At 43.9% G+C, this 24,829-nt stretch overlaps 1 protein-coding gene across 1 annotated transcript in view; it reads left to right on the top strand.

Moving 5' to 3' along the window:
* Positions 1 to 24,829, top strand: part of MTCL1 (microtubule crosslinking factor 1) — a 120,475-nt gene that overhangs the window by 67,103 nt on the left and 28,543 nt on the right. Inside the window, exons 4-7 of the mRNA XM_054164119.1 lie at positions 4,242 to 4,301; positions 10,724 to 12,046; positions 13,085 to 13,240; positions 22,257 to 22,349. Of these exons, the coding sequence (XP_054020094.1) occupies positions 4,242 to 4,301; positions 10,724 to 12,046; positions 13,085 to 13,240; positions 22,257 to 22,349 (1,632 nt within the window). The remainder of the gene's footprint in view (positions 1 to 4,241; positions 4,302 to 10,723; positions 12,047 to 13,084; positions 13,241 to 22,256; positions 22,350 to 24,829) is intronic.

A 24,829-nucleotide genomic window follows, 5' to 3' on the forward strand; every position in this document is an offset into this window, starting at 1 on the left:
TCATGTCCAGCTTTTCACTCACCAGCACCTGTAGATCCTTCTCCACAGGGCTGTTCTCCATCCCTTCAACCCCCAGCCTATGTTAATACAAGGGGTTGCCCTTATCCATGTGCAGGACGTTGCACTTGGCCTTGCTGAACCTCATGAGATTCACAAGATCTTTCCTTACTGTTGTGTAGGGCTCAGGAAGTTTTGGCCAGGCAGTCTCTTGTTTCCATGCCTGTGTTTCTAGTCCTCCACTGACATGTGGGAGGGAAATTTCTCCCTGTAATCCACTAGTAGCCCCCAGAGGTACATATCTCATTCATTTTCCGACGCTGAGCACAGACTCAGCCTAAGGTTTAGTCTCTGCCTTATGGAAATCTGAAGCAATCTCCCAGCTGAGCACTGATCAGAAGGATCTCCTTACGCATATCCAAACATACACATATCCAGTGTGAAACTGCTTAAAGCAAGGCTCCATCTGGGGCAATACCTTACTAACTTGTTAGTCTGGTTCTGTGAAATATATTTTTTCAGTGAGGAGGAGTAGAACTTGCATCTTCCAAAGTTAGATCACTGCCTGCCTCTTTCTCAGCCTGTCATCCACATCTTCTACCTAAATTTTAATTGTTCCCACTATTTTCCATCTGTTATCCTGTACAACAGAGCAAGGGCTCCATTACTTTCTCTTGTACACACATCCCAAGCTTGTGTATCTTCTGCCTTGTCAAGCTGGATGCGTCTAAGTGTGATATCCACCTGATCTCCAGTAGGTTTTCTGCGGTGCCCAGTGATAGACAACAGGCACAAACTAGAACACGGGAAATTCCACCTAAACATAAGGAAAACTTTCATTCATGTGAGTGCTGGAATCAGAGAGACTGTGGAGTCTACTATGGTGAGATTCCAAACCCACCTGGACATTGTGATCCTGGGCAACCTGCTGTGGGTGACCCTGCTTTAGCAGGGGAAATTGGGCTGGATAATCTCTAGAGGGTCCTTCCAACCCCTATCATGCTCTGTAACCTTTTGCCAAGAGGTTTTTAAGAGCTGGCACAAAGTTCTTTATTCCTAGCCTGATTGGAAGCTGTTTGCTACAGTCATGCATTCAGGCCTCTACAGAGTTGGGCAGACTCATCCCTGACTCTAAGGACTTCTAAATTAAATGCATTAAGTGCACAACCTCATCTTGCCCAGGCTATAGTCTTGCTTAACATCACAAGGAAAAGCAGTCGCTGTGAGGGCCAGGGCTGTGCCCCATATCTCTTCAGCCATAGTAGAATAAGCTGCAAAGAGAGGTTGTGGATTGTCCTTCTCTGCAGAGATTCCAGACCCACCTGGATGTTGTGATCCTGGGCATCCTGTTGTGGATGACACTGCTTTAGCAGGGGGTTGGACTGGATGACCTCCAGGGGTCCCTTCCAGCCTCCACCAGCCTGTGATCCTGTGATCCTCTCACGGTGGCCCATCTTGTGTGTCAGGGCATGATGCTACTGATTGTTGACTGCTCTCAGTTCCATACCTTCTTCTACAATAACACCACATTTAAAACAAAAAAAAAAAAAATGGAGAAAAATGTTTATCCTGGCTAAGCTCATGTAACAAGTTCTCATATGGTGTTTTTATCACTTAAAGTCTTTTTTCATTCAACTCTCAGTATCCAAGAGGGAACGAAAAAAAAAGGAGGGAAAAAAAAAAGACCAACATTTGTCTTCCTCAGCTTCATTAGTCAGAGAGAGTCAGTGGATTAAAGCAGAGAGCAGATTAGCAAAAATAAACTGTGGTATGTCTTGGGCATATGGTGCAGCACATGAATGGGTTTTAACTACTGAAGTGAGGCTAGCAAAGAGTGGAAGGAGAGGTTTGTCTTTGTGTGCAATAATTATCGTTAGCAGTAGCTGCATAGCTTCAGTCACAAACCACAGGGCCACAGAAAACTTGCAGTTGGGGTTTGAATGAGGTGTGTGGGCTTGTCCCTGAGCTCACGTTGTGTTTTCTGCCAGCTGATGGTTGGGCATGAGGCTGGATTTAGCTATATAACAGGATGCATCTCCCTCCCTTCATTTCCTGTTCACTGGGCTCATGTTTTCCAGCACTGGTTAATGAGACTGGGAGGGAGTGTGGCCAGCAGGTCAAGGATGGTTCTCCTCCCCACCTACTTGGCCCTAGTCAGGCCAGATCTGGAGTGCTGTCCAGTTCTGGGCTCCCCATTTTGAGAGAGACAGGGAACCACTGGACAGAGTCTAATGGAGGCTACAAAGATGCTGAGGGGACTGGAGCATCTCTGTGAGGACAAAATGTTGAGACCTGAGGCTCTTTAGCCAGGAGAAGAGCAGTCTGAGAAGGATCTTCTCAATATTTATCAATATCCAAATGGTGGGGGACAAGAGGACAGGAACAGACTCTCTTCAGTGGTGCCCAGTGATAGGACAAGGGGCAATGGGCACAAACTAGAGCACAAGAAGTTCCACCTAAACTTCAGGATAAACTTTTCTGTGAAGGGTACCTGAGTCCTGGAGCAGGCTGTCCAGAGAGGCTATGGTGTCTCCTTCTTTGGAGAGATTCCAGACCTGCCTGGACATTGCACCTGCTGTGGGTGACCCACAGGGGTGTTTGGGGGTTTGGACTAGGTGATCTCCAGAAGACCCTTCCAACCCCCACCATGCTGTCATTCTGTGATTTTGAACACAGAAGCCAGTGCTGGTCCCAGCACACTACTCCATCACATGAACCAGAGGGAAGGCATGCTGTGGGCAAGTCCATGACAGCCCAGGCTTTGCCTCAGCTGGAAATTGTCCCCTGCAGAGCAAATATAAAGAGAGGCAGTAAACAAAAGAGGCCACAAAGTCAGGATGATTGCTGGGGAGTATCAGCCTCCAGCCACAAACAGAGCAAAACAGCTAACTTGGAATTCAAATGACTGCAGATTCAAGCTTCCCACTTCTCCCCCCACACCCCCCATCTATCATTCTGCTCTGCTACTTCAACCTGCAAAAATCAAATGTATACATTTTCTAAATGGACCCAGGTCACACCAGTTTGAACTTGGTCCTGAGACACAAGACACTGCAAACAGCAGTAACATCTTTACTGTGTTCCACCTCCCACTTCTCAGGAAAATTCTGCTTTTCCATTTAGGTGCTGACAGGCTTCTGAAAACCAAGCAGTGGTGATGACATCATTTCCATGTCTTTAGAGAAACTGCTTATAAAGGGATATAAAGTTTTGCAAAGCCACTCCAATCTGATCTATAAAGTAAATTATTTACCTGGAGTCTTACCTGTTCTTCATGTGGGCTCCTCAGTATGTTTGCTAGCATGGATTTACCAATAATCATAGAATTGTTTTGGTTGGAAGAGACCTTTAAGGTTCTAACAAAGTCCAACTGTTAACCTATCACTGTCAAGTCCGCCAGTACACGTCCCTCAGCACCACATCTAAACCACTCTGAAATCCCTCTAGGGACGGCGACTCCACCACTACCCCAGGCAGCCTGTTCCAAGGCTTGACAACCCTTTTGGGAAATAAATTGTTCCTCATGTCCAAACTAAACCTCCCCTGGTACAACTTGAGGCTGTTTCCTCTTGTCCTATTGCTTCTTTCTTGGGAGAAGCTACTGACCTCTACCTCGCTCCAACCTCCTTTCAGAGTTGTAGCAACTGAGGAGGTCTCCCCTCAGCCTCCTTTTCGATAGGTTAAACAACCCCTGTTCCCTCAGCTGTCCCTCACAGGCTTTGTGCTCTGTGTAATCTTACTCCACATAGCTTAAACATGCACATCCTTCCCTGGCTTTTTGGGGAGCCACTTTCCTCTGGGTTTCCCACAATGTGTTTCACATCCATTGAGTAACATTCTTGGACTTCTGCCCTGGATTAATCAAACCTAAATCGTTGCCCCATGCAAAAAGAAAGTTTTGCCAAAAAAAAAATGTGGTGGTCCAGAGAAGAGTAACTAAGATGTTTGCTTTCCCCTCTGTGAACTTTTAACTAATTTTATATTTTTTTTCTCTCTCTCTCTCTCTCTTTTTTTTTCATTCTCACCTTCTGGGATTTTTGGTGAGAAATTTTGTACAGTGGAGAATTCACCGACAATATCCTGATCATCTTGGGTTTTTAACTGATTGTCATGAAAAATTAAATCCCCAGCTGCTCAGGAGGATATCCTCACTTTGTCCTAAACGACTTTTGTAGCAATAAGCCTGCCAAACTTGCAAGTTTCGTGTTCAGCTTATCAATAACTCGGTGTTGCTTCTCTTGCAGAGTTCCCTGAAGAGAAGAGGCAGCAGAGAGATACACAAAGAAAAAAAGACATTTACCCAGGTATGGTTTTCATGGTCAAAATCACATGATAAAACTCTAGATTTCTTTTTCTGGCTTCTGACAGGGCCATCAGGCACATTAACTAGAGTGCAATTAGGCCTTAATCTACTGAGACCTCCTAGAGATAATGTAGAAGCAATTGAGGACACGCTTATGATCTCTAAACCATGCAGCTTCGCTATCTGTAGATTCAGGCTGTGGTTTTTCTAGACAGAGAGAAAAATCACCTTGCCTCACAAAGTAATTGGATCACGTCTTAGGGACTAACTAAATTTATACATGGTGCCAAAGATTTTGTTCTAATGAGCATCTTGGCAGGCAATGCGGTTTGCACGCTGCAGTGGCTTCTCTTGAGCTCTCATGTCACAGGCCAGGGTTTGATCCCTCATGAACTTCTGCTCCTCCTAGCTGAGACATGACACAGACCCTAAGCTACCCACTCACTCTCCTTTTGGACACTGGTTTTACTGGAATTCTGTAGGCTGATCCTCCTCAGGGAAGTGGCCAGCCGGGTTTCCTCTGGTTTTTGTGTTGACTGTAGGAGTTAAAGTTTTTTCCCAGCACCCGTGTGGTTGCTGTTTATAGCTGGAGAGATGGGGATAGTGTTTCACCTTCCAGAGACAGGAGCCAAATGTGACATGATGTCTTTGTTAGAGAAGGATTGAGCCTTCCCTGCTGTCCCCCTCAGCAAGCTCAGTGTACACAGCTAAGACCTACAGGTTGTCTGAGACAGTGGAGTCTTAAAATCCACTGATTTGCAATAATGACCATAATAAATGGTTGGAGCAGGGCCAGAGGAGGGCCACAAAAATGATCAGAGGGCTGTCAGCTGAGGTTTGTGGGTGGCACTGTTCTTCCTTTCCTCATTCCTGGAAATACAGAGCAGTGCAAAGGGAATGGATTCTTTTGCTTGCTTCCTCTGTCCAAATCCAGGCATTAAGATCAGCTCTGTTTTGCCTTGGAAAGCCTTAAAAAGGGCTTAAGAATATTAGCTGAGCAACCATGGGTCATCTGCTTGAAGTGATGCCTGAAATTTTCCCAGGGGAAAGGAAGGCTTTATGCTGTACACACATCGTAACTCCTGCAAGTAATGGATTTGGGTTTGAAGAGGAAAACCATTGCAACAGCGCTGTGCGAGCTGCCCAAGCTGTTTTCTTCAGCAATTTTTTAGGCTAGGAAGGTCTGAGAAGCACCTTCCTAGACTGACATGGTCCAGCACATGCAAGCTATCTCCCAGCTCTGGAAAGTCTCCAAAACCAGATATCCATTCAGAGGGTTGTTGAGATCAGAGCATACCACAGCAAGTGCCTGACCTGGTGAAAAATAAACATCAAACCCTGGGGCATGGCCCAAAGGGATGGGTGAGGACACAGCCCAGGAGGCTCAAAACCCTGCTCTTCAGGGATACCTAAATACCTAAAATAAGTTCAGATGCCCATTATGTGGCCAGTAGGTTAAGGGACATTCTTTTCCCCCTCTACTCTTCTGTGGTAAAGCTGCACCTGGAGTACTGTGTCCAGTTGTGAGCTTCTCAGTTCAAGAAGGACAGGGAACTACTGGAGAGAGTCTATCACAGGCTTCAAAGATGATGAGGGGCCTGGAACATCTCTGTGAGGAGGAAAGGCTGAGAGACCTGGGGCTTTTCAGCCTGGAGAAGAGCAGACTGAAAGGGGAATCTTCTCAATGCAGATCAGTATCTAAAGGGTGGAGTCATGAGGATGGGGCTAGGCTCTTTTCAGTGGTGCCCAGTGATAGGACAAGGGGCATTGGGTGCAAACTAGAACACAGGAGGTTTCACTTGAAGTTAAGGAGTAAATTCTTGGCTTTGAGGTTGCTGGAGCACTGGAGCAGGCTCCCCAGAGAGGAATCTCCAGACCTACCTAGATGTGATCCTGTGCAAACTAAAGCTATACCTGTGCTAGCAGAGGGGTTGGACTAGATAATCTCCAGAGGTCCCTTTCAACCACTACCATTCTGTGATTCCATATATTGTGAGTGAAAAGCAGGTACAAACTCAGATACTCACAGATACATCCAGCAAATGGCAAAATTGATGTTTTTACTTCCTGAGAGCTCATGAAAATTAGTTGGGACATCACAGTCACCGTAGGGCCCGCTGAGTAAATAACGCCTTATGAAATTGATTGTCTTGAAGTGGTGTAAAAAGCAGAACTCGTAGCAGCACTTGCCCGCCTCTGGCAGTATTGAAGAAAAAAAGTTTTTGTCCAGCAGAATTGCAAAACGGAGCCTCTTGGGAAATACCAGGCAGCAGGCAAACCACAAAGAAAAGTGGTTCTTCAGCGCAAGGTAGGAGTGCCAGATGCTTGGGTGCTGGTCGTACTGCCCTGTCGTCAGATTTGCAACCCCAAAGCTGCTTTCCCCATCTTCTGCCTGGCCGCTCCCTTGAGCCGGTGGTGGTGGTGCTAGAGGAGATGGCGTGGGTCTCTATCTATCTTTGTGTCTTCTTGCCAGAAAAGAAATATCATCTTCTGGGGAATTTTTGATCAGCTCTTCATTCTCATCACATCCTTGAATATTATGTAAAGAATTTTAAGTTCGTTCCCTTCTCTTAAATTTCATTTCGTTTATCTCCACGTTCTGCATTTGTCTACATTAGACCTCAGGCTCTGCAGGGAGGGATCTGGGGTTTTTCTTTCTGCCTTTTTTCTTCTTTTTTTTTTAACTCCCCATTAACATCCCTCTGAAGTGCCCTGCAGAGCTGCAATGTTATTGCATGCAAATAATCACCCTCAGTAATCATTAATTCCCATCTATCCCTAATGATCTCTTTAAGTCCGTGACTAGCACTGTGAGTGGTGGAACATTTTTGCAGTGCTGTTCCTTCTCTTCTTTTTATACCATCTGCCCCACCTACACCTTTTAGGAAAGCACATCCTGGATGTGAAATACAGCCAGGCTGTGCCATAGCCCAACTTTCAGCCCTTGGGACTCAGGCCTCTTATTCCTGCAAAATGGTGCAAAGACTCTATTCTCTATTTTTTTGTTTAACTTTTCATTTGTGCTGAGTAGCAAACTGTTGTTGATTTTGGTGATTTAGCCTCTCCTGAGTTTGTTTTATATGTCAAAACTCCACTTGACTGTGAGGGTATCTCACCCTCTTGTTTCAATTTGGTTTCAACTGATCAAGAAATCGCTGATATTTCTGAACACAAAGTTTCAGAGGGTCAGATGCATGAAGGTTGGAGTCTTACCCTTCTGGCATGCTTAGACCTGGCTGATAAATCTCTCCTGGCAATTCTTTTCCTGTGGGGGGAAAAAAATATTTAAAAGCTGTCTGGGGAATGGGATTTTCAGTAATCACATTCCCTGGTAGAGAAACAGGGAAGATCTAGAGCTTTCTCAGCTTTCCAGATGGGCTCTGTGTTACGGAGGTGAGATTAACATCCCTCAGCTCTGTTGTCTTGTGTGAGGCTTGTGTCTGTGTAACAAAAAAGAACCTAGAGACAAAACCTAGCAATAAAGTCATGCCATTAAAAGGAGGGAAGGTGGTTTTGTCCTGCTCTAACAACGCTAACTCTACAGATGCTTTGAGTCACGCAGCGATGCCCAGCAAAATCATTGGGGCCCTAACCCCAAAACCATCAAAGCCTTTCCCTTTTCTTCAAAAGCTTCAAAATGTTGTCCCAAGTGGGATTTGGAGACCCTTTTTTATATTATTTGATGACAGCGGGTGTCAGACTGGAGCCACCTCAGCCCCCTGTGTTGGAGCCACCCCCCAGTGCTCCCAGTCAGGGGAGGGGGGCTGGTCCTTCCCTATGGTTATCCATCCAGCTGCCAGCAGTCAGGGAGGTGCCAGAAGCACTGGGAAAAATGCTGGTTTAGAAAGGTAGAATAAGGAAAATGTCAGATGTGATTATTTCCAAGCTATTAACAGATAAATAACTAGACTGGCGTGGTGACCCTGCTGGTGAGCTCTGACATGCCTCACTGGTTTGGCTGTAGCTTCCCTTGTGATCTTTATATTTCCCTAAAAGTTGTGGGATTAAACTGATTCTCAGTGATAGGAAAACCAGAGGGAATGTATTGTGTAGCCCTGACCAAAGATTTTGCTTTCATCATGCAACTTTATTCTGCCAGAGCAACCAAAATTCAGAGTGGCTCCAGTGGAGGCTGGATGGAGTTCTGCCAGGTTTTCACCTGATACTTCATTTGCAGTCACAAAGAGAAAAACAATCTGCAAATACTGGTGTGAAAAAGAGAAGGGTGTATGTGAGGAGACAATAAAGAGGTAAAAAAGGCCATCTTCTGGAGGCTCTGCTTCTAATCAATTGGTTGCACCTCAATTGCATTCATAGGAAACTCACGTTTCTGGTGCCAGAAACACAATGACTGAAGTTTTGATCAGTCAGCTGATCAAGTTGTGTTTGGCTCAGAAACTGAGCAAGGATTTCTGCTTCAAGAATTAAATAATCGTGGACTACTGCAAGGTCCTGCATCTGGGTCAGGGTAATCCCAAGCACTGATATAGGCTGGGCAGTAACTGGCTTGAGAGCAGCCCTGAAGAAAAGGACTTGGGGGTGCTGGTGGATGAGAAACTGAACATGAGCCACCAATGTGCACTTGCAGCCCAGAAAGCCAATTGTATTCTAGGCTGCATCAAGAGAAGCACAGCCAGCAGGTCAAGGGAGGTGATTCTCCCCATCTACTCCACTCTGGTGAGATACCACCTGGAGTATTGTGTCGACTTCTGCATCTCCTATTACAAGAACTAAATGGACATGCTGGAACATGTCCAAAGAAGGGCCATGAGGATGATCAGAGGTCTGGAGCTCCTCTGCTATGAAGACAGATTGAGAAAGTTGGGGCTATTCAGTCTGGAGAAAAGGCAGCTCCCATGTGACCTAATTGTGGCCTTCCAGTATTTTAAGGGGAACTACATGAAAGCTGGTGAGGGACTTTTTCAGGGTGTCAGGTAGTGATAGGACTGGGGGGAATGGAGCAAAACTAGAAGTAAATAGGTTCAGATTGGATGTTAGGAAGAAGTTCTTCACCGTGAGGGAGGTGAGACACTGGAACAGATTGCCCAAGGAGGTGGTAGAAGCCCCATCCCTGGAGGTTTTTAAGGCCAGGCTGGATGTGGCTCTAAGCAGCCTAGTGAGGTGTCCCTGCCCATGGTAGGGGGCTTGGAACTAGATGATCCTTGATGTCCCTTCCAACCCTAACAATTCTATGATTCTATAATTAGTTTTGTAAATGCTTTGGGTGTTGGGTTTTTTTGAAAGCCTGCTCTGGGTGAAGAAGGAAAGTCAGCCATGGTTTCTTCTGGACTGGTTTGCCATTATTAGGAACTGAAACAAAATGATGCTCATGAAAGGTAACAGTGCTCCCCAGACTGAAATGCATTTTCCATAGATAATTGCATATATGTCCACACAGCCTCCCAACAATGAAAAAATCTGCCCTCTCAAGAGATCATCTTTCAAAGCCTGCCTTCCATTGTGCTGCTAATGCTGATAAATGTGTCTCTTACCAGGCCAAGTGCCCGGATCTCCATGACAATCCACGAAAGTGATTCATGCAAAGAAATTGTTCATCGGCTTTAGAATTTACTTAACCTCGTGTCTTACTTCAGCACAATGCAGGCTGGAATTTCCCTTTGAGTTGAGGCACAGCACTCGAAAGTGCCCAAAGCACGAACAAAAAAAAATCAAATGTCTCATTCAATGCCCTGGTGCTCCCTCAAAAGCACAGGCTTCAAGAGGGATGGTTTTGGATGTGATCATGGTTTAATGATATTTCTTTCTTCCCTTTTTCCCATGTTTTCACCAATCTCCATTGTGAACAGTTGTTTGTATCAGAAACAGTGGTCACAGTCTGGTCTGCACAGCAGCAGAGACAATGGTGTGCATCCTATTCCAAAAGCACGTGTAGGCACCCACTAATTAATAAGAGTAATTAAAGTCTTCACTCTGCAAGGCAACCATGATGCTTGCCACACTATTTGAAGGAGTCTCTGATTTGGGATTGTGATGAGCAAATCCACCAGAGTAGGCTTTGTTTTGTGATGCTAAAAGGGAGCAAAAGTATCTTTAAACATCAACAGAACAGAAAGTGCCAAAAAATTCACGAGCCTTTTCATCTGAGTCATTATTTTCCACGAAACTTGCTTGGGTTTTGAGAGAAACAGAGCGTTGTGCTGGCACTCACATCACTGAACGCTTCCACAGGCACAATTGATTCATTTTTTTTATCCCCCTCTTTAACTCTGGTCAAGCTGCTTTGCCAATTTAACCAGAACAAGCCATGAAATGGGTCGACTGTGTGGTTTGTGCAGCTCCGTGTCTTGTTTGTGTACTTAACAGAGGGTAGGGAGGTGGAAAGTTTGTGAATTAGGATACTGACTGTGCTTCTATTACAATTTAATCTCTCTTTTTTTGGTGGGGGGTGGTTATTCTTGGCAGGAGGACAGTGCTGATTTGAAGTGCCAGCTCCAGTTTGCCAAAGAGGAGGCAGCATTGATGCGTAAGAAGATGGCTAAACTGGGGAGGGAGAAAGATGAACTGGAGCAGGAGCTCCAGAAGTACAAGTCCATCTATGGAGATGTGGACAGTCCCCTGCCTACTGGGGAGGCAGGTGGACCACCCAGCACCAGGGAGGCTGAGCTGAAGCTTCGTTTGAAGCTGGTGGAGGAGGAAGCCAACATACTGGGCAGAAAAATCGTGGAACTGGAGGTGGAGAACAGGGGGATTAAAGCTGAGATGGAGGATATGAGGTGCCAGTATGAAAAAGAGTGTCTCAGCAGGGACCACATTTCAAGCATTCCTACCTCGCCCTATGGTGACTCCGTGGAGTCAGCCACAGAGCTGCGCCGGCACCTGCAGTTTGTGGAAGAGGAAGCAGAGCTACTGCGGAGGTCGATCTCCGAAATTGAGGATCACAACAAGCAGCTAACCAACGAGCTGAACAAATTCAAGTTCGAGCCAGGCCAGGAGCCGGGTTGGTTGGATGAGACGGCGTCCAAGTGTGGTGGGACCTTGCAAGAGGAGCTGAAGTCAGCTAGGTTGCAAATCAACGAGCTGAGTGGGAAAGTGATGAAGCTCCAGTATGAGAACAGGGTCCTGATGTCCAATGTCCAGCGTTATGATCTTGCCTCTCACCTGGGCCTGCGCACTTCCAGCCCTAGGGACAGTGATGCTGACAGCGATGCTGGGAAGAAGGAGAGTGATAGCGAAGAGGGTCGTCCACCTCAGCCAAAGAGAGAGGGGCCCATCGGGGGTGAGAGTGACTCTGAAGATGTTTATGAGAAGACATCAGGTTTTGGGAGTGGGAAACCATCAGAAGTCAGCGACCTGTGTTCCGCTGAGCTCATCAGAGTGAAAGAGGACACCGAGTCACTGATTAACATCAAACGCGAGGCAGAGCGGCTCGAAAGGACCGTGGAGCGCCTTATCACCGACACGGACAGCTTGATTTATGATGCCAAGGTGCATGTAACCAGCAGCCCATCCACCCAGCAGGACCTCAGAAGTGGTGAAGAAAGAGAAGGCAAATATGAACCAGAGCTTCTGGACACGGTCAACACCAGGATGAAAGCTTTCCGGAAGGAGCTACAGACCTTCTTGGAGAAGGTTGAACACATTGGAGAGGGCCTTAAGGAGCAGATGGAGGACCTTTCCCCTCTTCCACATCTCACGGAGTCTTCCAGTTTTCTATCCACGATGACATCCATGTCCCGAGACTCTCCCATTGGTAACCTGGGGAAGGACTTAATCACCGACTTCCAGGTAGGTCAGCCCCTTGTTTGCCTTCTCTCTATTTATCCTTTCTCCTTCTTTCTGGCATTGCTACCCTAGAGCTAATTTTCCTCCCAGCTGCTTTGTTATGATTTCAGATCCGCGATGTATTAAAGTGTGTAACGTTAAACACTTTATAGGTTTTGTGATTTTAGTTGTGTTTCGGTTTGTTTTGTTTTGTTTTAATTGTTTGCACAACTTCTTCGATTCAGAGGTGGTTCCTCGTGGCAAAAACAAAACAAAAAATAAAAGAAAAGGGAAAAAAAAAAAAAAAGGCTAATCCACTGGCACTGTAGAAATCTGTCTTCTTTTTTTAGTCTGTAACAGCAGTGTTTCCCTGTGAAAGAGGAGATTAATTAAAACAACCCCCCAAAATATAGAAATCCTGATGAATGTCAATCAGAAGCCTTGCTAAGAAATGTGAGGAGGTCTTTATTATGCTCTCTCGTCAAAGGGTCAGGCGTGTTCTCAAAAGCCTTGCCAAAAGAACCCAACCGAACGCAGTTTTCTAAGTGATGTGTTTTGAAAAGCCTGCTTACAGCTCACTCCCCTAAGCGAGCAGCGAGTGAGAAGCTCTGTAGCCAACGAAGGACTGCCTTGCCTAAAGCCTTGCCCATGGGCGCATGCCTAAACTGCCACCACTGCCACACTGGATATGGCTTTTCTGCACAGCACAAGTAAGGAAGGAAGAGCCTTGTGTCCCCCGTATCCTTCATGACTTGTACGCTTGCTGTTGGTTTGACTCATGCATCCTCATTGCATGCGCCTCATAACCAGTGTTTGCATTCTTTTTTCCTCTCTTTTTCTCTTTTTTGCTTTTCAGATGTTTCAGCCCATCATTTTGCTCATCCTCATTTTGGTTTTGTTCTCTTCACTTTCTTATGCCACTGTATTTAAGTTGGTTTTTCTGTTCACGCTTTTCTTTGTCTTGTAGTTTTTTCAGTCGTCTACCTTACCCATTTTGGTTTTCTTTATTCCCTCCTGTCCTTTTTTTATTTTTTTGTTGTAAACCGCCCATGCACCTAACAGTCCAAACTGAGGGATCAGATGGCGTGGCAGCTCAAACAAGATCGTGGAGAGGAGCAAGAGATTCACCAGCAGCGAGCCACCACCGACCCACACCGCAGAGCTGATGGAGACATTAAACTCTACAGGCCAGGAGACAAGGGCTGTTTCAGTCTAGAGGTCAGCACAGCAGCCCACCTTACTCACTCCCTCCTGCTGCTTTAGCCAGGAGATGAGTAACAGGAGCCAGGGGTTGGGGGAGTAAATTGGACCAAATGCAATGCCCTTCTTGTGAAATTTGTGGTTGACCTCTTTTCCCCCCTTTGCAGTTTCAGAGAAGCAAATTTGTCCTGACTTTGGGCTCATCACCCTGCTCCCAGTAGCTTGGCAAAATGAGAAAATTTGGCTCAGGGATCTGCTACAGTTGAGTAATCAAAGATCGCTGGAGGAGCTGTAATCCCTCTTGTGAGATCACACTTTCAGATTTCACCTTTTTTGGATATGTTAAATCTGGAAGGTCTATGGACAGAGATCGCTTTGCCTTTTGCCTGGCAGTAATCTGCACAGGAGAGAGTTTGATGCTGGTGTGCAGGGTGTTCCTCAACAGGGCCTCCCAAAAAGACTTATTTAAAGCAGAATTCTCCCTTGTTTGGGTTGTTGAGTACTTATCCATTGTCAAAAACATCAATCCATTTTTATTTCAATCTCCATCCATGCAGAGGCCAAATCTGCCTCAGTAAACATCTCCTTAGCTGCTTTCTTGTGAACATAGGTTGTCCAGACACTACAACTGGTCCTGAAGATAAATATTTCAAATGCCTCTCCAGAAAGGTGAGCTTGGAGCATTGAAAAACTTTTCTGCTGGCCACTGGGAAGCCAAATCCTCCTTGAATCTGTAGTGTTAGTGAGGGAAGACTTTTAATATGTTTTTGCTTCTAAAACACTAGAAAGCAAGGTAAGAATGAAAAGCTTCAGGGCAGCTGGTAGCCAAGTAGCACCATTCTGTAATGAATACCAAAGGGAGACTGGACTTCATCTTAACACAGGTAACTCTTTGCTGATTTGGTTTTGTTTGGTTTAATTGATCCTGACAGTGATGGGTTTTGGTAGTAGTAGAATAATTCATTTGTTCAACAGCTTCTCCTCCAACTTTTCAGTTTTACCTGTGATAGTAAACCTCAGGAAGGATATCTGATAAACCCAGGACACCTTAAGTTTCTCACTGAAAGGTGACATCTTTCTTCCTCAGCTGTGAAATGGAATCATGAGATAGAGAAAATTTATCCTTCACTGTGGTCCCTTGTGCAGGTGTATTGGTCAATAGTTGCTAGAATGTTTTGGATGGGAAGGGACCTTGCAGTCACCAGGGACATCTTCAACTAGACCAAGTTACCCAGAGCCCCAAATAACCTGACCTACAGTGTTTCCAAGGATGAGGGTTCTACCATCTCTTTGGGCAACCTGGGCCAGTGTTTCGCTATCCTCAGTGTCAAAAATTTCCTCCTTAGGTCAGAAATATTTACAATATTTCTGTTTAAATTCTGTCATCTTTTTCAGTCCCTCCTTATCTTAGGTCAACCTCATTATTATATTAAGCCCTGTGTATGTGACCCCTCTGTTAAGATTAGGGATTTGGGTCACTTTGGCACAACATCTGTTTTGTCCTCTCCCAGAATGGGATGATGTGTACAGCAAACTGTGTTTAAACAGAGGCTGGGTAGTTTTCTCACCATAGCTTGACAAGGAACAAGCCAGTAATTATAACCAAAGGTAGAGAATAGCCAGCTTAGGTCCAGGTGTGCTCAAAAGATGAGCAAGGCTGGGGCTGAAGTGACCTAACTGGAGCAAATTGTTGGAGACCAAGATGTTAGTTTCAGTCAGGTTTAATTAGCCAACAAAGAACATTGCACAGCTTTATGCTAAAACTTTGCTGTGGGTGGTCAGCCACTTGAAATCTTATAGCCTATTATTATAGTCAAACCCAAGTGAAGCAGAAGATTCCTCCAAACAACTTTGTATTGTTAGTCCTTTAGTTTTTCATTTCATACACTGTGCTAACACCACCCACCATTTTTTGGTGTCAGATGAATGAACTAGGACAAAAATATTACTCAAATACCAAAGGGATATTTTTTTATTACCACAGAGATTTGAGATGGAACCTCCAATCATTCAGTGCTCACAGCAGAGATGGCTACACCTTTCTAAGCTGTTATCTGCTTTAACTGATGAAGTGAAAAAGTGGATAGCACTGAGTGATGATCTTCTTGCTGTGTATGGACTTTGAGCATGAGAACAAGACATTTCAGCAAGGCAAATGCTTTGTTTTTTTCTTTTAAGCAAGAAAAGGCATTTTTTCTAAATTCATTTTTCCAAGCTGAATTTTAAATTATTAATTTTTTTTCCAAGCAGTGCTGAGCAGCTCTCATTTAACCATTTTCTTTTTCCCCTGGTTTTAAAAATGAGCCTCAGAGGAGCCTAATTTGTTTGATTAAACACAATAAATGTGGACTGACTTGTGCTTAAAACTACCCTGTAGCCTTAACTGTAAACATCTGCCTTTGTTTGGAGCTTCACACTGCAGTTGTTAGTGCAACAGTATTATTAGAATGTATTTGCATATTAAAGAGGTGGGTTCGAGTCACAGACCAAAGGAAATTATGTCTTGAAATTGCCTTCAGAGTAGGGCTTTGTTTTCTTGCTGAAACAAGCCATTCAGCTGCTGTTGCCGGAGGATGGAGCCCATTGGGGTGGATGTTGGATCCATTATTCATGATCTGAGCAGAGCTGGTTTATGGTGGGAGGGGGAAATCATTCTTTAGCATCTAAAGAAAAAGTGAGGGAACAAGTGAGAACTGCCCTAAAAGACAGGGAGGAACTAAAAAAGGTAACACAAATGTTTCATGGAGCAAAGGACACAAACCAAAAGGTTACTATGGCAACAAATGGTAACCAGTGGGAAAAATGGTTAATCATTTTTCATCTGGAGAGTTTTAGCCTTATTCCCAATGGAATATCCATAAACAAAAGCCAGCTTCCTTAAGCTGTCTGCTCCTGTTTATTTAGAAACAAGAAAACATTCTGGAGAAGAAAAAACCCACTCTTTTAAGTATAGTTTGTTGCACTGTTTGATACCTGACGCTCTAAAATGGAGCTGTATCTCCTAGCTCTGGGTGCTCCTTCAGAGGGCATCAGTTCTATCCTCACCTGAGTAAGAATTTGTCAGAGCCATAACTGCGTTTCAGATTTGGACTGCTTTCATACCCAGCTTTTAAAGACTCAGCATCATTTGGGTTCGTGTTAGAAAAATGCCACAAAATCTCTGATACTTCCAAGTTATGGAAAAAGACCCAATGAAGCAAACTCACTTAAAAGGAACAATTGTCACTAGAGAATTAAAACAAATGCAGATAGGGTAGAGAAGGTGAGAGCACAGCTTAAGTTTTCCACAAGGTCTAGTATTAAAGCTGGAAGAGATCACACTGGAGATTAATTTCTTCTGGGCCATTTTCAGTCTCTTTATTCATTCCCTTTACTCATCATGCCCATGAAAAATATCAAACATCTCTATTACTCTGGGTTAAGTGTGGACCAACCAGACACAGTGATGTACAAGTTAGGTAAGTCACTTTATTACTTCTTTGAAGCAAAACTTCTGTATGGACTCATTTTGGACACACGAGGAGAATTTTGGGCTCTATTTTGAGTGTTCTGGTTTTAGCTGGTGTTGGAAGTGTCTCTGTTCCTTCTGTGCAGTTTTCCTATTCATGATCCAACAGCTCCAAGACATGTGCTGAAAATTTACACAGCCTTTTCTCCTGATTTAAAGTTTTGTTTATTCAGAAAGAAAACAGCAAATCTTTTATACATTGTGATTTTATTAATTTCTCCTGAACAAATAAGATGCCCAAACCAAACCATCCAATGGGGACCACATAGAAAGTTGCATCTCTTTAGCGTCCTCCATTCCTCCAGTGTGAAATTGTGGGAAGAAGACAAACAAACTGGTGTTGCCCATATTCCTTCCCACCAAGATTAGGGGCAGCAGGAATAATTTACTTTGATGAATTGTATTCTTCCTTGCTATGCAAGCTTCCATAAAGGTTGACAATATAATGGCTTCAAAGATGCTTTATGATGTAAATCTGGTTATCCCAGGAGTCCTAATGAACTCAGCGAGACCTTGTGTACTATCCATACAATGAGATGGATTTGTGAAGACTTGGAGCAAAGTGTTCTGCTTTTTCCCCAAATCAGAGACTATTCTTATAACCACAGACAAATAACCACACAACTGCCTGTTGGACACCAGCAAGTAGAATAGATGTCATTTATCTTTAAGGAGTGAGGAGAAGAGTACATCTTCAGAAGCAGCTTCCAAGAACTCAGTTAGATGGGTATTACATGAAAAAAAAAGTACTGGAAGTTCGTGTCTGGTTTGGCTGATTGTATGCATGGGATGGTCAGCCATCGTCTGTGAAAAAGCAGCAGTGTGTGATCAAATGCACATTTCAGAGCATTGCAACATAGGTGTAATGAGGAGTGAACAGCATAAAATGCTCATCTTTTGGCTTCCTGGATTTACATACCAATGCAGGAGAGCATCTTTCTCCCCTGCCTCTTTAGGCCTTATTTTGCTCCATGCCTTCTGGAATTAAAAATGTCTATAAAGAAAGATTTTAATGAATTTTGATGTTCACAGTTGTTGCCTATAAGCCAATGGAGTTTGTGGGCAAAATGGGGTTGTCACTAGCTATGGTAAAATGGAGAAAACAGAGAAGGAGATTCCAGCCATACCTTAAGGGGCATGGCACTCATGTGGAAACAAGTCATGGCAGAAATGTGGGATGGGGTGAGCAGGAAAGTAACAAGTAAAGCTGAGAGGGGCAGAAAGGGTAGTGAGAGAGTGGTGGTGAAGCCCCCAAAGCATGGATGACTTTTCTCTGCACATCCTCTTGAGGTAAAGACAACGGCATGGATTAGCTTTTCCTGGCATGATCACAGGTGAGAGAAAAGGACTTGGCAGAAGGATTTGGCACTGCCTGTCCAGAAGGATGGGAGTGGAAGTAGATCTGGAAGTGTGATAATTGGGACATGTGGGAAACTGTCAGTTGGTGGCGAGCTACGGATGAAGTGTTTCTGTGGTGTTGTAGCTCAAGCTCGTAGTTCCCTTTACATGGTGTTTGTATGTCTTGTTTGAGTGAGTTTGTCTGTTCCTGTGGAGTTGGTGTGTTGTGCAGTGGCCACCATGGTCGGGGTGTTTTCCATTCCTTGTGTAGCACGTCGCTTAATGAGGACAAAGGGAACAAAGAATGGAAGTTCAGAGGTTAATGGAAGTTCAGAGGTTATCAGTTTCTGTGTCCATTTTGTAGTAGTGTTGTTTTCCAAAGCACAACAGTTGTGCCACAAAGTACACCCTGCTGAGTAGATGATAAGGACCTGATTTCCACTCATATACATAGAGATATATTCCCCTAAATATAGACACAGAAACATCCATCAGTGGAGCATCAGGTAGTACATGTACAGATACCACATGATACATTTCCACATACCCTTCATTTACAACCCAGATGTTCAGCAGCAATCTATTAGGTACTTAAGCAGCCTTATCTCCTTTAATCTGAGCAGTACAAATCCCAGTGTGTCTGGCAGAAAGGATGTTATATGAAATTATTGACTATGAAGAGTTCCCAGGTTGCACTGGAAGGGAAAAGATACATTCATGTGTTAACTGCTTTTCAACACATTGACTTTACTGATTATAGAAACCTATCAACCTTAAAGAGGCAAAAGATCTGCACTGTATAATGTGCATGTAATAGTCTTTCTACCTTCATCATGTATTTAATCTCTTCCTAATTCCAACAGTTGCCACATAATCCCAGCACCCAGGTTAGGTTTATGTGGGCTACAGGTTGATAAAAAAATTGAATGGGTTAATAATTTCCTTGTAGTAATTTTTCAGGCTTATGGTGTTGTCCATATATACCTAACTAGGTATATTAATGCAATTAATACTAGTCTGAAGTAGAAAATAATTTGATCTTTTAGCAAGTCCTTGTTCATTGGGAAACACAAAAGAGAAATGAATACTGAAAAATTCAAACCTTACCTTCCTGGTGACTTTAGCTGCTCCCATCCAGGCTCCAGTTTTTCAGGAATCCCAAGAATCATAGAATCGTTTTGGTTGGAAAAGACCTCTAAGATCATTGAATCCAACCATTGTCCTAACACCACCATGGCCATTAAACCATATCCCAGAGTGCCATGTCTACACATTTTTTAACACCTCTGAAATCCAACAATATTTCTGTTTAAATATATAATCATGTGACTGTAAGGAGAGTGAAGATCAGTGATTATTGCCCATGCTGCCATCTTGTATCTGTTTTCATCAGATCTGTTTTCACCAGGCCTCGAGCACAAGCCCTACGAGGAGAGGCTGAGGGAGCTGGGATTGTTTAGCCTGGAGAAGAGGAGGCTCAGGGGAGACCTTATTGCTGTCTACAACTACCTGAAGGGTGGTTGTAGCCAGGAGGGGGTTGGTCTCTTCTCCCAGGCAATCAGCACCAGAACAAGAGGACACAGTCTCAGGCTGCACCAGGGAAAGTTTAGGCTCGAGGTGAGGAGAAAGTTCTTCACAGAGAGAGTTGTTAGCTGTTGGAATGTGCTGCCCAGGGAGGTGGTGGAGTCACCATCCGTGGAGTTGTCCAAAAGCAGACTGGACATGGCACTTGGTGCCATGGTTTAGTAATCATGAGGTCTTGGGTGACAGGTTGGACTTGATGATCTTTGAGGTCTTTTCCAACCTTATTGATTCTATGATTCTGTGAACTTTGCATGATTTTGGCCTATTTTGAATTCATAGCAAAAAAAACCCAACACAAAACAAAACCAAAAAACACACACTGTTGTACAAGGTACATTGGTTCTTACTTGCCCTAATCCTAAAGATGCTTGATCAGAATAAAACAATGCAGAAATTTATGATAAAAGCAAATTTTGCTTCACTTAATGAGAAAATTAAAATTATCATTTACAAGTGATTGTGCCAAACTAGCAAATCCCATGGCAATCCCTTTCTAAATTTATTTATGAGCTGAATTTTGGCCTTGTGCAACACTGAATGTTTGCAGACACATTAAAGCCTAAGATGAAATTGATAAGGCAGATAATGTTCCCCTGGTTGCCTTCTGTGTATCTCTCAAAGGGCTGGAAGTGTCTTCTCCTTGGGTACAGAACAAATGTGCACAAGTCAATAAGTGAAACAAGTGAAAAAGGAACTTTATTAAGACCTAGACAGACTGGAGAGTTGAGTGGAGAGGAACCTCATGGAGTTCAAGGGCAAGTGTAAGGTCTTGCACCTGGGAAGGAATAACCTCATGCACCAGTACAGATGAGGGGTGAGCTACCGGAAAGCAGTTCTGTGGAGGAGCCTGTGAGTCCTGGAAGGCAGTGGCCAAGAAGGCCAATGGTGTCCAGGGATTCATTAAGACTGGGGCCAGCAGATCAAGGGAGATTCTCCTCTCCTTCTACCCTGCCCTAGTGAGTCCACATTTGGAGTATTTGGTCCAGTTTTGGATCCCTCAGTACAGGAGAGAGAGTCCAATAGAGTCTGCAAAGATGATGAAGGGAGGACTGTAGCATCTCTGTGAGGAGGAAAGGTTAAGAGACCTGGGGCTGTTTAGCCTGGAGAAGAGCAGACTGAGAGGGCATCTTCTTAAAGCTGATCAATATCTAAGGGGTGGGGGTCCATGGGGCCAGACCCTTTTCAGCAGTGCCCAGTGGCAGGACAGGGGCAATGGGCAATAAACCACAACACAGGAAACTCCATCTGAACATGAGAAGATTTTTGGGATACTTGCATCTGCTTTATCTCCTCCTTCCCTGGAGGGAAAAAAGAGAGTCTATTCCAGTGACAAATAAGTTTTGAATAAGCAAAAGTCTCCCAGGAAGGGCTGCCACAGCCTGAATAGCAGCAGCAGCTGGTCTAGCTCACAGGAAGCAGGAGGAGTGCCCAGAAAGAGGAGATGAGTGCCAGGGTTGATGTTGGAAGGGAAATAGCAACTCAGCCCCCAGGAGTGGTCCCACAGCCAGCATTGCATCATTGCAGCTGCTGAGATTGAAGTTCACTGGACTTCAGCCAGCAGAGAATTTGGGATTATACTTCAAAGCCTGAGGTGATCCCTTCTTATTTTAAATGAGTGTTTACTCTGGGAAGTGGGAGTTTGGTGCTGTAGTGGTTTCTGTGGTCACACATGAAGAGGACAACATCTGTCCAAGCATGACCTTTGGATAGGCAAACCAGTGAACGACACAAAACAAATAGCATGGTAACTTTTGGTCAAGAATATAAGCACCACAAGATTAATTAGCATAGTATAAATAATGAGGTCTGACTTCTTGTGTCTGCGTTTTTGAATTAAGCAGCTTTCAGAAGTAAAGTGAATGCCAAACTTAGTGAGAACACAAAATAGAAACTGTGAGAATTAAAACAGTATTGGACCTGAAAGAGGAGATACTTAAGCATCTTGGTCAGAGCTCAGGTTCTCACAGCTTCTCACCATGGCGTTTGTGGAGTACTTATTTTGAATAGGAATCATAGAACAAAGTTGACTTGTGCAGAGTGCTGTCCTGTATCTCAAGAAAGAGACTCAGATGCTCAGTTGGTTTAATGAACCTTATCCCATTAACTGCCTAATCAGAAATGTGGCACATGAATAAATAATTTGGTTCAATATTCATTAGATGCATCTTCTGCAGAGATGTTAAAATTTTATAGCTTTGATGGTCATAAATACTCCACCAACTATGTGCTCCTGTAAACTGGAGCAAACATCACTGACATTGTGCTGTCTCAGCTACTCAGGTGCAAACCCAGAGCAGAGGAGCCCTGAAGGGAATATCCAACATGTAACATCAGCATCCCAACATCACTTTTCAGAAGCAAGCAATTCCCACACACTTGGAGGCCCCATCCTTGGAGACATTCTATGGTTCAGGGTGCTAGTGTTTTGTTTGCACGCTGTGCTTTGGTTTGAACTGTTGATAACCATGAGTCGTGCAGATGTCTGTCCTGAGGTCCTTTGCTTTTTGTCCTTGATTTTTTAATGCCACGGGGACACGTTTTCTGCTAAACCTATCCCTTTGTCCTGCTGATCAGCTCAGGGATTCCCATGTTTTACCTGTACAGAATATATCGATACAGGAGCTTCAGGCTCAGCTTGAGCAGGAGACGAGACTTCACCGAGAGGAGCAAGAAAAGTTTACAGAGAGGATCATCCAGGTAAATACGAAACCCACCTCCTGGGACAGATGTGTGACCATGATGTGTGGTGTGGACCTTGATTCTCAGGACCATGGGCACTCATGGATGTGCTCATTTGACCTCGTCTGAGTAAATGAAGAATCTGGAAGGTGGGGAAATGTAAACTCAAGCCTATTCTGTCACCTTGAATCTGGCTTCCCTGCTTGGTGGAGAACAGGTCTTGTCCTCCTCTGTGCAGGGGAAATCAGAGTGGAGATGTGAAATACTGCATGGGGAATTGCATCAGCCCCTTCAGCTCTCAATGAGGTGGATCTCTGGGAGCACAGTTTGTCTCTGTGCCTAAATCAAGCCCCTTCTAGCCCAAAATAAATCCAATACTTCTCTGAAGTCAGAGGAGTTGCAACCAACATACAAATCAGGACTGTTTTGTGTCTCAATAGCCCATTCTTCCAACCCTCTAATTCATAAGTGGTGAATCTTTTGAAGACTGCAGTAGATTAGTCCATCATTTTGTGATCTCTAGCTTCTAGAGTGAAAACAAAAAAATACCTGTGGTTAATTTCTGCAAGCTGTTTGTTCCTAAGCTGAGGATTTCTTTTTGAATTTACTTCATTCATTATAATGTTGCACAGTGTAAAGCATTTTCCCTTGTGCCACCTAATCTCATTGTGCCCAACTGGTATCTCCCCAGTTTTTTCACGAGTAGCTTTAATTTCCAGGTGATCTCCACAGGAGCTTTCTCATGGAAGCTTTTGCAGGCAATCACTAAATTGATTTCCTCCCTAGTCACTTAGGCCATGAAGACTTTTTGGAAGCTCTGCTTGCCTCTTAAAGTTCTTTTCCTTTGCAATAGCTCTCAATTGAAAAAACCCAACAGAATACTCTACGAAGTCACCTCCACCAGGGTCTTCTGCAAGAATTTGTGACCCTGGGGACTTACATCATAAGAGCCTATAGAACCAATGAAACATGTAGAAAAATCAAAGCTCCCTATTCCTGTTGGCAGTCAGCAGGAACAGAAGAATAAAAGCATCTTCTGGAGTCTTCATTTTTTCCAGATTATGCCCATCCTGTTGATATTGTTCCTTTTTCATCACCTTCCAGGATTTCTGGTGGAAATGACTCAGATCTTTGCTGTATTGAACCATAACTTTGGTGGCACAACTGAATCAACACAAAACTTATTTGTTTCTTCCCATTAAAATGAAACTTGAAATAAGCCCCTTTTGGGGTTTTGGTCACTATTTCATTTAGAGAGACATTTTGTGACATGAAATCGAAGTGTGCCAGCAGTGTACCATCTCCGCATCTCTTCTTAAGGGCTGCATATATGAGTTTGGAGCCATTATAGCTGATTTTGGTCCAGATTACTTTGAAGCTACATTTTAAACCAAACTACTGTAAATAATTTTAATTGTGAATTATTATTTTTTTTTAAGCATAGTAACATAATGTTGAAAATTTGTGTTATTCCAGAGCACGTCATTTAAAGGGTATGAAAGTCATTAGTAAACCATCCAGTCTGGACCAGGAGCCTGTGTCAGAAGCATCTGGATGTTGCTATGCAATTCAGGCTTTTGTTTCTTAGCAGTAGTAATTGCTAGAGGATGTCTTGAAGAATCATCTCTGAAAGTATTCTTCATTCCTTTGTGAATGTTGTTTGTTGCAGGGTACATTGGTATGGTTTAAATTGTTGTGGTCATCAGTGTATGGTGGCCTTCATAGATTTCATCATCTATGGAGCCATTCAGCAAAGGGCAAGGGTGGAAAATATTAGAACTACCTGCAAGCGGTGGCTCTGTACTCATTTTCCATCTGCCTTCTTTTAATCAGTGTAAACCACAGCTTGCTTGAAGTGGGAAGTCTATCTCATCTGATATGAGATGTTGTACAGCTAACTTGTACAAGTGATGTTGGTCATGCCATGGTTTGATTTGGACCTACAGAAGGAGAAGTCATGTTTAAACAATAAATGGTTCAGGTGGCCTTGTGTTGAAACAGATGTAATTATAGTTGTGCTCCAAGGAATGAGCTTTTATTGGTGCTTCTAGTGCTGAACCTGAGACACGCTGAGTGTTGATTTGCAGTTCCTGTGTCTGCTCCTGATCTGGTCACATCAGAGTGAGAAATTGTTTACTGTAAGTCTTTTAGATGCCTCCAAGTGTCAAGTGTGAGAAATGAAGGACCAGTAGTTGTATTTGAAATGCTGGATGTGGTTTGTTCAGAAGCATTGCCCTTCTAGAACCAGAGGGAGATGTAACCACAGTGGAAAGAATGAGTCTGAGGATCATGTAAGAAGCAGGGGCAATATCTAGGTTGACTGAAGGGCAGCTGTGGTCCCAGCTTGTAGGAGTGGCTGCATCATTGGAGGTGTTCAGGAGGAGACTTGATAGGGTGCTTGGTTGCATGGTTTAATTGATTAGGTGGTGTTGGATGATAGGTTGGACACGATGATCTTGAAGGTCTCTTCCAACCTGGTTTATTCTATTCTATTTTAT

The sequence above is a fragment of the Dryobates pubescens genome, chromosome 9 (assembly GCF_014839835.1).
Source record: "Dryobates pubescens isolate bDryPub1 chromosome 9, bDryPub1.pri, whole genome shotgun sequence".
In the NCBI taxonomy this organism is placed as follows: domain Eukaryota; kingdom Metazoa; phylum Chordata; class Aves; order Piciformes; family Picidae; genus Dryobates; species Dryobates pubescens.